The 15,280-nt window shown below is 49.4% G+C and overlaps 7 protein-coding genes across 7 annotated transcripts; 3 read left to right on the plus strand and 4 right to left on the minus strand.

Annotated features, from left to right (window-relative positions):
• Nucleotides 1-193: 193 nt before the first annotated feature.
• On the minus strand, nucleotides 194-2,456 carry CI109_103336 (uncharacterized protein; the record flags this gene model as incomplete). The annotated part of the gene is made up of 7 exons (XM_065967282.1): nucleotides 194-996; nucleotides 1,070-1,473; nucleotides 1,521-1,641; nucleotides 1,695-1,716; nucleotides 1,768-1,822; nucleotides 1,907-2,192; nucleotides 2,261-2,456. The coding sequence occupies 7 exons, from the start codon at nucleotides 2,454-2,456 to the stop codon at nucleotides 194-196; spliced, it is 1,887 nt and encodes a 628-aa protein (XP_065823354.1).
• A 1,220-nt stretch (nucleotides 2,457-3,676) lies between these two features.
• Nucleotides 3,677-6,146, plus strand: CI109_103337 (uncharacterized protein; the record flags this gene model as incomplete). Its single annotated transcript, XM_032005566.2, has 6 exons — nucleotides 3,677-3,811; nucleotides 3,882-4,916; nucleotides 4,977-5,083; nucleotides 5,134-5,488; nucleotides 5,559-5,743; nucleotides 5,807-6,146. The coding sequence occupies 6 exons, from the start codon at nucleotides 3,677-3,679 to the stop codon at nucleotides 6,144-6,146; spliced, it is 2,157 nt and encodes a 718-aa protein (XP_031860055.2).
• Nucleotides 6,147-6,349: 203 nt separating this feature from the next.
• On the minus strand, nucleotides 6,350-7,826 carry CI109_103338 (uncharacterized protein; the record flags this gene model as incomplete). The annotated part of the gene is made up of 5 exons (XM_032005567.1): nucleotides 6,350-6,594; nucleotides 6,675-7,140; nucleotides 7,207-7,329; nucleotides 7,393-7,521; nucleotides 7,581-7,826. 5 exons carry the CDS (start codon nucleotides 7,824-7,826, stop codon nucleotides 6,350-6,352), a joined length of 1,209 nt encoding a protein of 402 aa, XP_031860056.1.
• A 731-nt stretch (nucleotides 7,827-8,557) lies between these two features.
• On the plus strand, nucleotides 8,558-9,113 carry CI109_103339 (uncharacterized protein; the record flags this gene model as incomplete). The annotated part of the gene is made up of 4 exons (XM_032005568.1): nucleotides 8,558-8,683; nucleotides 8,752-8,827; nucleotides 8,894-8,946; nucleotides 9,018-9,113. 4 exons carry the CDS (start codon nucleotides 8,558-8,560, stop codon nucleotides 9,111-9,113), a joined length of 351 nt encoding a protein of 116 aa, XP_031860057.1.
• A 595-nt stretch (nucleotides 9,114-9,708) lies between these two features.
• Nucleotides 9,709-10,716, minus strand: CI109_103340 (uncharacterized protein; the record flags this gene model as incomplete). The annotated part of the gene is made up of 4 exons (XM_032005569.1): nucleotides 9,709-9,971; nucleotides 10,041-10,276; nucleotides 10,344-10,495; nucleotides 10,558-10,716. 4 exons carry the CDS (start codon nucleotides 10,714-10,716, stop codon nucleotides 9,709-9,711), a joined length of 810 nt encoding a protein of 269 aa, XP_031860058.1.
• Nucleotides 10,717-11,288: 572 nt separating this feature from the next.
• On the plus strand, nucleotides 11,289-13,392 carry CI109_103341 (uncharacterized protein; the record flags this gene model as incomplete). The annotated part of the gene is made up of 9 exons (XM_032005570.2): nucleotides 11,289-11,559; nucleotides 11,625-11,792; nucleotides 11,867-12,161; nucleotides 12,216-12,264; nucleotides 12,330-12,476; nucleotides 12,550-12,723; nucleotides 12,789-12,918; nucleotides 12,985-13,152; nucleotides 13,223-13,392. 9 exons carry the CDS (start codon nucleotides 11,289-11,291, stop codon nucleotides 13,390-13,392), a joined length of 1,572 nt encoding a protein of 523 aa, XP_031860059.2.
• A 626-nt stretch (nucleotides 13,393-14,018) lies between these two features.
• On the minus strand, nucleotides 14,019-15,052 carry CI109_103342 (uncharacterized protein; the record flags this gene model as incomplete). The annotated part of the gene is made up of 7 exons (XM_032005571.2): nucleotides 14,019-14,052; nucleotides 14,113-14,235; nucleotides 14,392-14,504; nucleotides 14,559-14,599; nucleotides 14,678-14,705; nucleotides 14,766-14,827; nucleotides 15,040-15,052. The coding sequence occupies 7 exons, from the start codon at nucleotides 15,050-15,052 to the stop codon at nucleotides 14,019-14,021; spliced, it is 414 nt and encodes a 137-aa protein (XP_031860060.2).
• Nucleotides 15,053-15,280: the final 228 nt, after the last annotated feature.

A 15,280-nucleotide genomic window follows, 5' to 3' on the forward strand; every position in this document is an offset into this window, starting at 1 on the left:
TAGCGGCAATGAAAACGAAGAGAAGAATGTTTGTGCCAATAGCTGTGTATAATCATATCGTTCCAATGTCTGCTTGTCGCCTCATGCAACGTAACGAAAGCACATCCGCCCTGCTACTGCACACGAAAATATTGCATGGCAGTCGATAATGATACAAACCTCTCCGTCCGTTTCCCTTCTTCCCATCCCACAACTAATGGTTCGCCCTAGGCATCCCCATTGTCTGCGCGATACGCTGATACTTGACCGCCTTGTTGAGCACCATCCCCTCGCTCAGCTGTCCAACTTCGTTCCTGAAAATCTCCTGCCAAGGCGTCTGACTATCCGGTACCAAGCCTCTCTGCTCATATGTGCCCAGTTCCTCCTTTCGCTTCTGGATTTCCTCTTCGCTCATTAGAACATCGGCAGTGCGTTTCTTCAGATCGATCCTGATTCGATCGCCATCCTTGATGTAGGCCAACATCCCTCCAGCGGCTGCTTCAGGAGACGCGTTGAGGATGGATGGGGAACCCGATGTACCGGATTGTCGACCGTCTCCAATACAGGGGAGTTCGACACCCTTCTTGATCAAACGTCCAGGAGGGATCATGTTGACCACTTCTGCGGCACCAGGATACCCAAGAGGTCCAGCACCTCGCATGATGAGAATAGTACCAGCCTCGACATGCTCGGCATGTTCGATTCGGTGGTGATAATCTTCCGGACCATCAAAGATCGCAACCGGTCCCTCGAAAGCCTCGGGATCATCAGGGTTGGACAAGTATTGCTCTCTGAACGCAGGAGAGATGACAGAAGTCTTCATGATTGCGCTGTCGAATAGCGATCCGGAGAGGTTGAGGAAACCGGCCTTGCCCATGAGAGGTTTGTCGAAAGGACGGATTACTCGTCGGTCAGTGGTGAAGTCGCCGAGACAGTTGTCGGAGATGGATTTGCCGGAGACGGTGAGAGCGGAGGGGTGAGGTAAAGCATCGTGGGCGAGGAGTTCGGCCACAACGGCTGGTAGGGGAAAGACAAGCAGGTGAGCTAATGTGAACCGCAAGTCTTGCCTGGTTACGAATACCGCACTCACCAGGAAGACCTCCCGCTCGGTGATACTCCTCACACAACCATTCTCCCGCTGGCATGACGTTCACCAACAGTGGCAGCTCGTACCCTACATTCATCCAATCTGCACAGTCCAGCTTTACACCAATATGCTTCGCGATGGCGTTCAAGTGAATCGGGGCGTTGGTGGATCCTCCAATGGCGGTGTTGACAGCGATAGCATTCTCGAAAGCTTCCCTCGTGAGGATATCGGAGGGCTTGATGTCTTCCCTGACGAGATCGACAATACGAAGACCGGTGGAATAACCACAAGCACCCCGCTCACGGTACGCGGCTGGGATGGAGGATGAACCGGGTAGAGCCATACCGAGTGCTTCGGCGAGGGCGTTCATCGTAGATGCTGTACCCATGGTGTTGCAGTGCCCAACACTGCGTCATGTCAGCTCGTGTATGATGGAAGGCAAAGGAGCACTCACCTGGGAGCAGACAACGCAACTTTGTTGATGAATTGCGCCTCGGTGATCTTGCCTTCCGCCAACAGCTTACGACTGTCCCATACCACACCACCTGATCCGACAAGCGCGGGACCGTTGTAACCTGCATCGGATGTCAGCGAGGTCTAGGTCGACATTCCCCGCAGAGCGACTGACCGTTCAACATGGGACCAACGTTCTGCACTAATTATCAGCATGATGGTCGAATGGAGTAGGTAATCAGGCTCACCATGACAATAGCAGGGATATTGACCGTCGCTGCAGCCATAAGCAAGGCAGGTGTCCTACATGGTCAGCGCTTGCATCATGAGAGAGGAACTCACGTCTTGTCACAACCTGTCAAAAGGACGACACCGTCCAAGGGGTACCCATAGAGCACCTCCACCAAACTGAGATAACTCAGATTCCTGTCCAGACTCGCAGTTGGTCTCTTCCCCGTCTCCTGGATAGGATGACAAGGGAACTCGAAGGGTGTACCACCCGCAGCAATGATGCCGTCCCTCACGCGTTTGGCGAGCTCGAGGTGGTGACGATTGCATGGGGAGAGGTCAGATCCGGTTTGGGCGATACCGATGATGGGTTTGTTGGAAGGTCGCAGTTCGGAAAGTGTCAGTCCGGAATTGAGGTATCGTTCAGTGTAGAGCGATGTCATTTCTAGACGAGACGGAGTAACATCGCAACAGTCAGAAAGATGTACAGTACAGAACGTGAGCTTCACTCACCAGGATCGTCAGGGTTGTTGAACCACTTCTTGGAACGAAGCGGAACGGCTGGCTCGACACCTTCATACTTGTTGTCAGCAGCGGTGAATGTTCTCGCTTCTCTGTTTGAAGGTTCGAATCCTTCAGCGGCAGGAACGACGACAGAACCGTCGGCTCGGCCACAAGTACACCCTTCACAAGCTCCGTTGGCGGACATGGCGATGTATGTGCAAGTGTATATATGTATGTGTGTGTTGTAGTGATGTTGGGAGTGGAGATGAACAAGGAGAGGATGTCAATGAGCGAGAAGGACGGTTACTAATGGGGAGAAAGATGAGAAACCAAGACGCTCTCATTGGAAGACGTGCATTCCCATCTCATAAGATCCCAAAGTTACGGTTAAACACGGTCCGAAGACCGATGCGCCTTCTCACGTGACGTAGATCTCTTCTGATGTTATCCTTCTTCTTACCCCTATCTTGGCACTCGCTTATATGCATGCAAAGCGGGTTGAGGGGCTAATGATGTCCCGGTCGACAGGCAGTACACATTGGATATCTAACGGCAGGATCAGTGATGGGATGTAGACATTCGTGATCTGGCCTCGCAAAGAGGTTGGACGGCGGGAGACAAAGAATACGGATTCGGCTGGATGTCTACCTGAAGGACGTAACATCTCTTCCCGCCTTGAGAGGCTTTCGCGCGTCGCGTAAATGTCCCCAAAAGGCGAAACAGGCATCGTATAGTACCGAACCAACAGCTTGTTCCTGCCAGATGTCTTGATTCCTGCGAACGTGAACATACGAATGGTGAGATGTAGCAGATCGTCGATCAACGACTACTGTATCTTGTCTTCACGTCGTCTCGTTCTCCCCACATGAGTTGAAACAACCGACGTCTTCTCGTTCCTGCGACAGAATATCTACACCATCCAGTCCTGTCTATATGTATCTCACAACCCAACAGCAGGGTATCGTACCTTTGGCTTAGCGCGTGAATACGATTGGGAATAAGCATACTAACGATGGTCTAAGGAGGGTGAAAGATGGTGGACAAGCGGTGTCTCGGTGTTTTTAGTGTGTGGCAAGGAGTCCACTTGACTCTCCGGGGTTGTTATCTCTTGACTGAAGATCTGGGCCTTATCAGGGCCAAGAACGAACAAGAAGAAGGAAGGAAGGTTCGTGACGCAGCCTATTATATTATATCATAGCACTCGTGACCCAAGCTAGTGTGGAAGATGGGAGGAGCTCCTCCTCGGTTGCTTATCCCCTCCCCTGCTTTGGGTAAGATCTTCCTTATCGACAACCGGAACTATACTTTGCTGATCCGGTCTAAGGGCGCCGGTCCCAAACTAACATGCATACATACTTACTTGGGAATCTGGACGGATAGTCGTAAGGTATGGCTAACGAGTAATGACATTTTGGTTGTTTGCATATGGATCTGATAGGACCGTTTGTATTCCTGTATCGTACCCTCACAACAGCAACCAGCCAACAAACGATGCTTGATTCCCAAGAAACGCTCCAACCGTTCAAGTGCTCAGTGTGCTCCCGCCGTTTCACCCGTCTGGTGAGTGACATATAATCCCAATTCCTTGGATGATAAGCTTAGCTTAGACCCCGGACCTCGTTCCCATTAGGAAAACCTCAAACGTCATTCAGCTTTACATCGAAAATCGACTGAACGTACCATTCATCGATGTTCAAAATGCACAGCTACGTTCTCTCGAGCTGATCTGAAACGAAGACATATCGCCAAGAAGCATGGCGAGACTTGGCAAGGGCAATCGCAATCGCAATCGCAATCGCAATCGTCAACAACGACGCGAACAGACAGCGAGAGGAGTGAGACGCCCAGAGAGTTTGGTGCATCAACATCATCCAATGTCGTAGACCCAATAGGGAGCGCGAATCATCAATCAGACACCGACACAACGACCATGCATAACAACATTGCTGCATCGTCCACGGACTCGATGGGTCTCGAGCCGACGATTCGATTTGATTTCGAAACAGGATGGTCACCTTTTGATATCGAGCGACTGGTAGAGGGAACGAGCACGAGCAATGGCATGGGGACCGGATCGGGATCGGGAACGGGGACGGGGACGGGGATGGGGACGGGGACCGGCAAGAATCAACCCTTTGATCAACGACCATCTCCCCCGAGACAGTCTTCGAATATCAACATACCCACAATCACACATCGAGGTTCAATTGGGAGCGCGAGCGTCAATTCTTTTGAGATACATCGGCAGCTTTCACAATCACCACTTTCGTCTTTCGGTGGACGATGGAACGAAATGGATATCCTGCAGGATTCAGGTCTGATGGAGAACGGTCTCAGATCGTTCTTCATGTATGCTTCACACATGTTCCCGTTCGTCCATCGGCCGACATTCGATCAACATTCATGTCATCCGAGTCTGCTCCTGGGCATGATGTGTATCGGATTACACGTATCTTCGGATGGGCTGACAGAACGACAACGGGCAATGCACTGTTATTTGGCCGGACGAAGGTTACTTGACGAGATGCTTGACATTACACAAGCCAGATCAGCAGACACCTTGGCGGTGATTCAGGCCCATCTGTTGTTCGAAAAGTACGCGATCATGGCGTTGTGTGGTGAACATACCCCTCAAGGACTACGATTACACTATCAATGCGTCGAGGTGAGTCTGTGCCGGATTGCATTGTCTTTCTCTGCTCACCAAACGAGATTGGAATCGCAGCTGGCTCGGAAAGCGGGTTTGATGGAATCGTATCCCACTCGACCGTCCAACACACAAGATTTGGACTCTCTATGGCGTCAATTTATCCGAACAGAAGGACATAAACGGTGAGTGTGCACAATGAGATATGCAACGAAACCCACTGAACGAAATTTAGAACATGTTACGGTACATATATCCTCGACTCGACGTGGTATCAGATCCTCTCTCGCCCGCGTTGTCTTTCTCACCTCGAGATAAAACATGAATTGCCATGTTCGGACGATCTTTGGGAAGCACCAAACGCATCGGAATGGGCCCATCGGATGCTTCTCGCCAATGATTTCAGCTCGTCGAAACCAAGAGTCCGGTTCATCGACGCTGTTCGGAACAGTCTTGCTTCAGTTCCATCGTTATCGCCCCAACTCGACACTTTTGGAGCCCAATTGATGACGCATTTCATCTTGTCGAGTGTGCGTGAGATATCAGGTTGGACGACGATGACGGGACGATCGTGTTTCGAGCGTTTCGAGGTGAGTCCGCAGTCCAATTGGAACAAGCCATATACCTGGGAAGCGTGGCGCTAATGAGTCGCAACTACAGGCATTGCACGCCTCCATGACTCGATTGGAAAACCTAGTGACGGTCTCAGACCCCGCAAACGAGACTCCAGCTTCTGCGTCTGCGGAGGCAACATGGCGTATGAGCATGACTGAACTCCTATTATGGTCTCAATCCCATACCGGCGGTTTGGTTGAGAACTCTATTGATGCCGCTCTTGCCGCTATGTAAGTGTATCGTACTGTATCGTTATATAGCCAACGCTGACGGTCCACGAAACCGCAACGCAGTACTATGCTCGGCGCAAAGCATCGTGTAGATTTATCGCCACAAATCATTGAATCTGTTGAACCTCATCTCACTTGGTTCCTACTCTACCTGCAACGTACCGTGGACACTCGCTTCGAGCCGCCCTTTCTTATTTTCTACGCGTTCAAAGCGGCAGTGATGGCATGGCAGATTGCGAGACTCGGAGGATCAAGTCTGCCCAGTATGGTTGGCGTATTAGATGCGGATGGACTGTTATTGTGGATCAGGGAGATATTTGCGAAGCGAACACGATGGGGAATAGGAAAGCTTGCATTGGAGAGTTTGGAAGAGTTGTCCTCAAGCGACCAATTAGTGGTTTGATCGGACAAGGTCGTCCTAACCATGCTTGTAGTATGTAAAGGGATTGTTGTTGTTGTACTGCAACACCTATGATGTAACTTCTATATTGGTCTATGCCTATCTCTTCCCTTTGCTCCAAAAAGAATACTCGGTAATTTGCATAGACACGACACATACTGTACAAAGCGTGATTTGAACCCGAATGAAACGACTACAGTACAATTCTACACGGGAAGAAGAACCTTTACACCCAAATACTCCCGATGCTGCATAAGTTTGCCATTGACGATGATCTGGTCTGCGCCAACACGGTTTCGCACGGTGTCGGTCGGATCTGTACATTGGGCGATTTGAATCTCTCGCCATTGTCTATTGGTAGGGACGGGTACGCCGAGATCCATGAGTCGTTTAAATTCTTTGTAGATACCTTGTTCTTCGACGCATCCTTCCCGTTGGATTAAAGGTGATTCTACGAATCAGAGAAAACGGTCAACGTCAGCTCAGATAACATGTAAATGAGATACGAAGGTGGGAAAAGGGGAAACGTACCAGTTGCAGGGGTCATTCTGAGATCGCCAACACTACTGTTGAAAAGGACCAAAGAGAGACGTTCTGAATCGATTTGATCCTGAGGAGGTCTGAAGACTCGATGACGAGTAGCTTTGAAATGACCACCCGAAACGATCTCCAACGTTTCACCGATGTTGATGACCAAAGCTCCAGGTTTGTAAGGGACGTAATACCATTTCTCGTCCTGACCCCAGATTTGTAAACATGAGATCGGGACGGAGAAGAGCAAAGTCGTCAATCCGAAATCGGTATGACCGTGCATCCTCAACCCTTTGGAAGCTTCTTGTGTCTCTTTTTGAACGGGTCGGAATAAAGCATGTCGGAAATATCCTTCGCCGGTAGGACTACCATGCGATTGGACTTTGTCCCAGAGATAATCGTCTTCGAGTTCGAGCACCCGAGAGAATAGAGTGAGTAATCGTCTGTTCACAGATCCGGTGAGGTACTACAGTCGACACAACGTGCAAACCCAATCAGCACTGATTTTGATTTTGCTCTGCGCTTCGCTCACCTCGGCAAAGGCTTGAATCTCATCCATAAAAGGTCGAACGCATTCCGGGACAAGGTTGTGGTCTTCCCACTGTTGAGTGTACCAGTTGAATTGCTCGATCCCATCTTTTGGTCCTTTGAACCGCTACAAAGGAGAGATTTAGCCCACGGTACGTACTCACATAACTTGCCAAATGTCTCGACTCACCTTGAAACCGTAAGGGTGTTTGTAACCTGCCCATTGTCCAGTTTCGTCGGGGGAGAAGAGAAGTCTCTCTTTGTCCTCTTCGGTGATGTTATCATAGAGATATTGAGCGATTCCGAATTGTCGGTGTAACTGTGTTGCCAAAACTATCAGCACAATATCGAAACTCATTAGGCGTTCATCCTACTTACCTGCTCAATGTCGATACCGTAGTTTTCTAGGAATAAGAAACCGTCTTCTCGAATCGCTCTTCGAACCATCTGGACGAGTTCGTTGACGACAGCGGGATCGTCAGAGTCCATAAGAGACAAGTTTATACTACTGAGTTCCGCAAAGTTGTGCGTCTCCTTGGTGATAGGAGGTGGAACCCATTGTGCCACAGGGGGTTTACCGGGTAAGTCGGCAGGAGGTGGTGCGAAAGCGGGTGTAGCGACCATGATCGAGCTTATCGTTCTTGTGTTGATGTGATGTGATGGGTATGGGAACTTGGTTATTGAGATCACCTTGACATGAATATATCGAATTCGACGTCTTATGTATGTTCAGGACCCAGTGGCAGCATCTTAATCTGACAATCCGAATGAGGAGGAGCCACAAAACAGACGCGAGTGATATCCATCGTCGTCGTCGGTCGGCTTATACTCCCGGTTGAGCTCCTCCCAACTTGACCAGTGACTTATCTCGCACAATCCCCTGTAACAGCTTGAGCCCTTCGCCTCCTCCATTGGCCCCTTTCCTCATCTCCTCTGTGATACCGGTATCCTATCTACACTTACCCCTTTAAGATAGCGCTCGTACTTCTTTGCGACATGACGTGCCGCGTGACGTTTGCAGCCTCCTCCTACTCCTCCCAGATTCGTAGCTCCTCCCACTCCTCCCGGTGTTATCCTTCCGTTAGCGTTATCTTGGTATCGTACATGCATCACGCATCGTCTTTGAGCATCTTCTCATTGGTCCGATTGGTGTAAATTCCTCGGCAAAATAAGGCTGACGATACACACAGTAGTCGGTCCGTTGATATCTTGGCGAGAATGATTTAAGATAGTCGTGGTTTGGATGAAAATGTGCTCTTCCCCCACTTGACTTGATATAACTCCTACCGTATCGATCTGTCTCCAACCACCCTCACCCACTCAACTAAGTTAAGAAACACGTTCATATATCCAAAATGTCTCGAGAATACATCAGCAACGACGAGTTCCCCCCTAAGCCTCATAACGTCCCTGCCGTCAAGGTCCCCGGACTTGTCTTCTGCGCTGGTCAAACAGCTACAGGGGAGATCAAGCAAGCTACGGTGAGTGGTTCATACTTTACCACATGATGAGATAGTCGTCACTTACAAGTTCCAATTCATGGGTGTAGACAACTGTCCTTAGCAACTTGCAAAAAGTCCTCGAATTGGCAGGATCATCACTTGACAAAGTTGTAAAATACAATGGTAAGTTCCGAGGCACCTCGTTACGATACGGTATGCCCTTGCTGACTTCGCGTTGACTCCACTTAGTTTACCTCCAAGATATGGGAGATTTTGCAGCTATGAACGAAGCTTACATCGCCGTGAGCTACAACACAACTTACCTCATGGACAGGAATTCATCCAGCTAACTCGAGTCGGATTCATTTCACAGTTCCTCCCCAAGAACCCACCTTCCAGAACTTGTATCCAAGCAGGTTGTCTTCCTGGCGGTTCTATCATCGAGATCGAGTGTGTTGCACAGGTGTAGAAGGACAGACAGGATAGATACAATGTCATGTAGTAGTTGTGTAGTTATGGTCAATATCAAATGCATACCTTCGTCCTTCCGTGTTACAAGGGCATGCGCATAGTTCCAGATTGAGAACTTTTCTATGGATTGCGACTTACAATAGTTATGTCGCAACATGCAAAAACGCACGATGTCATTCAAACTACCGGCACATGCTCTAGGTTGCACGACATGCCCATAAAGACAAGGGGAGATGCATTCAGGTAGTCCCTGCGGCAGCAAACCGGAAATTCAGCGTACCGTTGTCGTGGGGTCAAAGATCCCATTGGATCAAATGGTTTTCTAATGTACCTTGAACGGAGCTGTTCCAATTGACTGAATATCGTTTACAGTGCAAGCTGGCCGCCTTGCAGTGCAAAGCGCACCTCGGACTTCAGACCGCTCACCTTATTGGACCGGGGTGTGACTTTTGCCGGACTGAGAAGGCGAACCATTCACCTACGCCTCATGTGCAGCTGATCATTAGATCTGAACACTCGAAGGCAATTCATAAAGATACAATGTATACATATATACTCTCTAACCTCCCCTAGCCTCGTCGTACTCTACTACACTATTCTCTGACACACTTGATTTGCTCGGTGTACCAGTTCGTGATAGCCTTTGTGTCACCGGTGATTGCCAGACTGTCAAAGGTTTTGGCGGCTTTGGCAGCTTGAGGACCGTCATTGACCAGTCGACCGATCCATTTACCGTGTTTCCTAGCTGCTGCTACGATCTTGTCGATCGCTTCGAGGAATACGGGCTCGTCGCCCTTGGCAGGAGCGTAACCCAATAATGACTGAGCGAGGTCATTAGGTCCGATGAACAGGTAGTCTATGGGATGAGGGTCGGTCGCATGTCAGCTGTTGAGTGACGGTAACGTGTCGAGCAGGGTTCACTCACCGACTCCGGGGACAGCGGCAATCTCCTCTACATTCTCAACACCTTGTTTTGTCTCGATCTGAACGATCGTCAATAACGTCTCGTTGGCAGATTTCATGTATTCAGGTGTGGTGAGACCATGGCCGATAGCTGGGAAAGCGGAGCCTTGACCTCGAAGACCGAGTGGGGGGAATTTGGAATATGTGACGACGCTCTGAGCCTCTTCGGCAGTGTTGATCATGGGGATCATCAGACCGCTGCGTACGTATCGAGAGTCAGCTCATCAAATAACATAGAAGGATGGATGAGAGAGTTTGGACTCACTGTGCACCGGTATCAAGTGCTCGCTTGAGGTTCTCAGGAGCAGGACCTCGAACTCGAATGATGGGACTGACGCCAAGAGCAGAGATGGCAGAGACGGAGTTGTGCATCTGTTCATCGCCAATGTGGCCATGTTCACAATCAACGATGACACCCTGAACAATAAAGTCAGCTCACAGTAACCTCGTAAACCCAGCAAGTCGTGTCAGCTACTCACGTCGAGACCGGTCAAGGCGATGATCTGGGCATGTCGAACACTGGGAATGGCGATAAAGGTCATGAGAGCAGTCTCTTTAGCTCTAAGCTTGTTGAGGACCCGCAGACGAGGGTTTTGGACAGTGGTGGTGTGTGCGGTGGTAGTAGGGGAGACGGCCATTTTGGGATAACTATGAGATTTGGGATTGGGATTGGTGATGCAGAGGAAGTTGTATGAAAAGACGGTGCGATATGTACTGTGTAAGGATGCATCTTGTCGGTCGACCCCTTGGCAGCTGTTATATATATCAGATGGTCGTTCACATGCACAGCGAGACTGGTGATGGAATCGCAATCATTCCAATTCGGAGCAAGTGACCGCGCGCCGATACCGAAGGAGGAGGTAAAATGGACAAGTGGATCGTGCTCCTCTCTGTGGGAGGAGCTCCCCTCGTTCACTTTTACCTCCCGTTTACAGCCGTCGGGTGCTCCGCTGCTCCTCCACTGATATGTGTGTTTTGAGCCGAGGCACGCTCGTGATAACCGTGAACCAATGCTACACTGCGAGTAACAGATGCTTTCGTCGTGCGTCGTACTGGATCATCTTGATAACGATCTCATAGTGAGGAGGGTGACCCTTCGGTCCGTACAGTATCTCAAGGGGATGCGGGGTATATATTGACCTACTCAAAATCGTACTGACCCAAGAAAAAGGCTTCTTCATCTCGCCCTTCGTCCAATCAAGTTTCAAAGATGACAACCGTACACACATACAAGACAGAACAAGACAACCACACGATGAGTCGAAACGTCCATCTCCACGACGAAGACATCGAGTCCGATGTCAAGGACACGACCCTCATCGAGACCCAAGGTGTCCCTGACCATGACGACGAAGCGGTCACCATGCCCCCGAACCTTCGAGCCTTGACCGAAGAAGAACGAAACGCTATGGAAAAAGCGATCGTCCGAAAAGCAGACATGGTCATCATGCCTGTCATCGGTTTACTTTACATCTTGAACTGTAAGTCTTGTTTTCACAGTAGCTTACTGTATCTCCTTACTGACTAGCGTGGATCTCCACTGTAGACGTCGACAGACAGAACCTTGCGTCGGCTAAACTTCAAGGTATCATGGAAGATCTCAACATGACTACGCAACAGTTCGCAACTGCCATCTCGATCCTGTTCGTTGGTTATCTGCCATTACAACTTCCGAGCAACCTTCTCATCTCTCGTCTATCTCGCCCTGGACTTTGTGCGTATAATGCTGTTCTCCTCGTTGTCAGAATACCTCAGTTGACGCAACATCAATTTGTTACTGCTATACAGATATCTGTTCCGCTGCTCTTATTTGGGGTTCAATCAGCGCTGCTACCGCGGCTGTCAACTCGTACGGTGCTTTGCTCGCTATTCGAATCATCCTGGGTGGTGTCGAGGCAGTCTTCTTCCCCGGTGCGATCTATCTTCTCAGCGCATGGTACACCAAGAACGAACTCGGTAAACGTATCGGAGGACTCTATCTCGCTCAGCAGGTCGGTAACGCCTTCGGTGGTCTTTTCGCTGCCGCATGTTTGAAAATGGACGGTCTTCACGGTATCAGGGGTTGGAGATGGTTGTTCATCATGTAAGCTGATTTTTCCAAAACGCGAAAAGCGTGTCTTGCTGACATCCATAATAGCGAGGGTGTCGCAACAGTCGGAGTCGCCGCTCTCAGCGCTTTTGTTCTTGTGAGTCATCAAATTCTAGGATTCACATAGGCATGCAAGGTCTAACAATAACCTTTATCTCACAGCCCGAATACCCTTACAACGCTCGACTTCTCAAACCTCTCGAAAGGGAACTTGCTGTATACCGTCTGGAGAGAGAGGCAGGTGCAGCTGAAGGTAGCGAGAATGTTGGTACTTGGCAAGGTTTCAAGAGTTGTCTCGCCGATCCCAAGGTGTGTAATATTCTGCCAACTTACTCGAGTTGACTTACACCAAGACTGACGCAATTCGTTTTCTTTTGCCCAGGTCTACATTTTCATCTTCTGTAATATGATGTCTCAATGTCAAGGTTCTATCGCCAATTTCTTCCCTACCATCGTCAAGACTTTGGGATACAACTCTACCAACACACTTCTTCTCACCGCTCCTCCTTTCGTCTTTGCCGCCGGGTTCTACATGGGAATGACCTGGTTGAGTGACGTGAGTCTTCTGTTTGACCGTTCGTCTCTAAAAATGGCCATTGACTTACAAGCCACGCTCTACAGAAACGTAACACGATTTACCCCATTATCATGGGATGTATCGGTTTGGCTATCATCACCTATGCTATCCCCATGGCAACCACAAACATCGGTGTGAGATACGCTGCCATGATACTCATGCCTTGTTCAAGTGGTGAGTGACCCACACCCAAACAAACAATACCAGACAGCTGGCTAATGGATTGGAATGTTATTCTAGTCGGTCCGCAACTCATGCTTTACAAGGCGATCAATCATCACATGCCCCGTCCTTTGGCCAAACGAGCTGCAACCATCGCTATGATGAATGCCATCGGTGGAACTTCAAACATCTGGGCTTCTTACCTCTGGTTCAAGGGACCGAGATATTACGCTGCTTTCAGTACTTGTAAGTTACAGCAAACACTCGTCCGCAAAGGGTGACTTTGACTGACTGTATTTTCTTTCGGGATTCGTAGTGATCGCCTCTGCCGTCGTGTTCGCCATCACCATCACCGCATACCGATTCTTTGTCAGACACCAGAACAAACTCCTCGATAGTCAAGAGCCTGAAAAGGTGAAAAAGGCAATAAAATTCGGTGTGACCCAACAGCAAGTCGAGATGGGTTGGCGATACGAAGGATTCTAGGACCGGTGAGGAATTTTGTTACGGGAAAGAGTATTTTATGTTAGACATAGAATCGGGAAGAGAGTATGGGTACTGTATTCAGCGGTAGTTATTGCGATCACACAGGTTCTGCGGGTCGTTGCAAGTTTTGTATTGATTTGATATGTCAGCGGGTATCGGAAGGAATATGCATGGAGTTCACAATACTGTGATCAGAGTCGATGTCGCAGCTTTTCGATTCTGCAGCCATCAGCACACACCTTGTTACCAGTTCCGCCGCTCGACTCGGCGTCAATTGACACATTCATCGATCGACAAGGCAGTCCTCCTAGACTTGCAGTCTGGCCCTCGGTGATAAAGCGTGCAGTGTCAATCAGATTTCATATGAACCGACATGTACTGCTCACACACTAGTTTCTCGTTTCGAATTAACAATGCATCTATCCCTTAATCACCTCCTTCTCCATCATAAGCCACTCCCCATTAGGTCTTATCGTCCGTCCTCATATCTTCTTCGTGCATCAGGCGGTTAGGCCAGACATCCCTCCACTACCCCAGCAACATCACTTCGGCTCCCCCTCATATAAAATGTTTCTCCCACCAACACTTTTTGGTCCAAATGTGGGAGGCACCCCTTACAGAGGAGTTTAGTCGCTCTCGGAGATCAAAGCAAGGATCATTCTACGTTGGGTTCAAAGGTGAGCTTCATTCCCAGATCTGAAATCTTAGATCATGACCCACCGGTAAAGGTAGTAGAAGAAGGAGACGAGGTAGAAACCAAGCTTGATAAAGCTCTCCTTCTTGTGTCCAGACAGTGTTCGGAAGATCTCAGTGGCGTCGTACATGTGGTTCTTGGCCATGATCCTGTGGTGGTGCGGGGTGACAGAGGTAGTCGTAAGGGATTAGGCCAAGTAGTGAGTTTGTGGTGTTCAGATAATGCAGAGTGAGGAGAAAGACAGGAGATCGTTTGTCAGCACAATCCGCACACGTGTCGAAGCGGGCAGACCCGGCGCAACTCACTTGTTGACGTTGTATCCGACTAAAGGCGCATTGAGGAGGAACGCGAGCCATTGTCCGGAAAGAAGGAAGCAAAGAGTGAGGAAAGCGTGGGCAATCATCTCGGGCAAGACGAACTTGGAGAGCGAAGGGTCAGCTATATGACCATTCCTCCAGTCCCGCTGACTCACTTGATTGAGCTTGTTACAAAGGTCGATAGGGTTGATGTAGTCTGTTGGTCAAAGTGAGTGTAAGCTGTGTGTATTTGGGACGTTGTGATAGCACTTTGAGAAGGAATGTCTCGACGTACCGCACTCCAGGTCAGAGAACATGATGATCTATGCGCAACAGAAGTCAGTAATCAGTAGAACCTGCGTACAAGATCTCGCTGCACTCACAAAGAACACCATGGTGAACAGGAGCACCGCGGCCATGAGGACCGCGAAGAGGAACAGCCAGCCTGTGGGGTTCCGGCCGTCGTATCAAGACCACGTATCGTACAAGTAAGAGTGTCGTCCAAGCATCGAGTGGCGTATTGAACGTGTCAGTTGACAAGTTGTGAGGGTCGTCCGTAAGAAAGCGATGCGGAAGACGGAGAGAAAGGGAGTAATTAACAAAGTCAGCACACGACACTACAACGCAGCTCCACGAGCATGATTGATTGATACGTACCTTCTCCGCCCATTTTGATGATTTGATGCTAGCGTGAAGGGTTCGTTGGAAGGTGAAAGGGGACTGGAAAATCGATTGCGGATGTAACTTTAGATGTTGAAAGGATAAGAATGGATGGAGATGTGAGGAATGGGAAGTGAATGATAATGATGACGAGGTGATAGAGAGAGGGAGTTTGTTCCGTTGTTGAAAGAGGTTTTCGTCAGTTACGTAACGATTAAGATTTGTGACCGTTGAAAGC

Source organism: Kwoniella shandongensis, chromosome 6, assembly GCF_008629635.2.
Source record: "Kwoniella shandongensis chromosome 6, complete sequence".
Classification (NCBI taxonomy): Eukaryota; Fungi; Basidiomycota; class Tremellomycetes; order Tremellales; family Cryptococcaceae; genus Kwoniella; species Kwoniella shandongensis.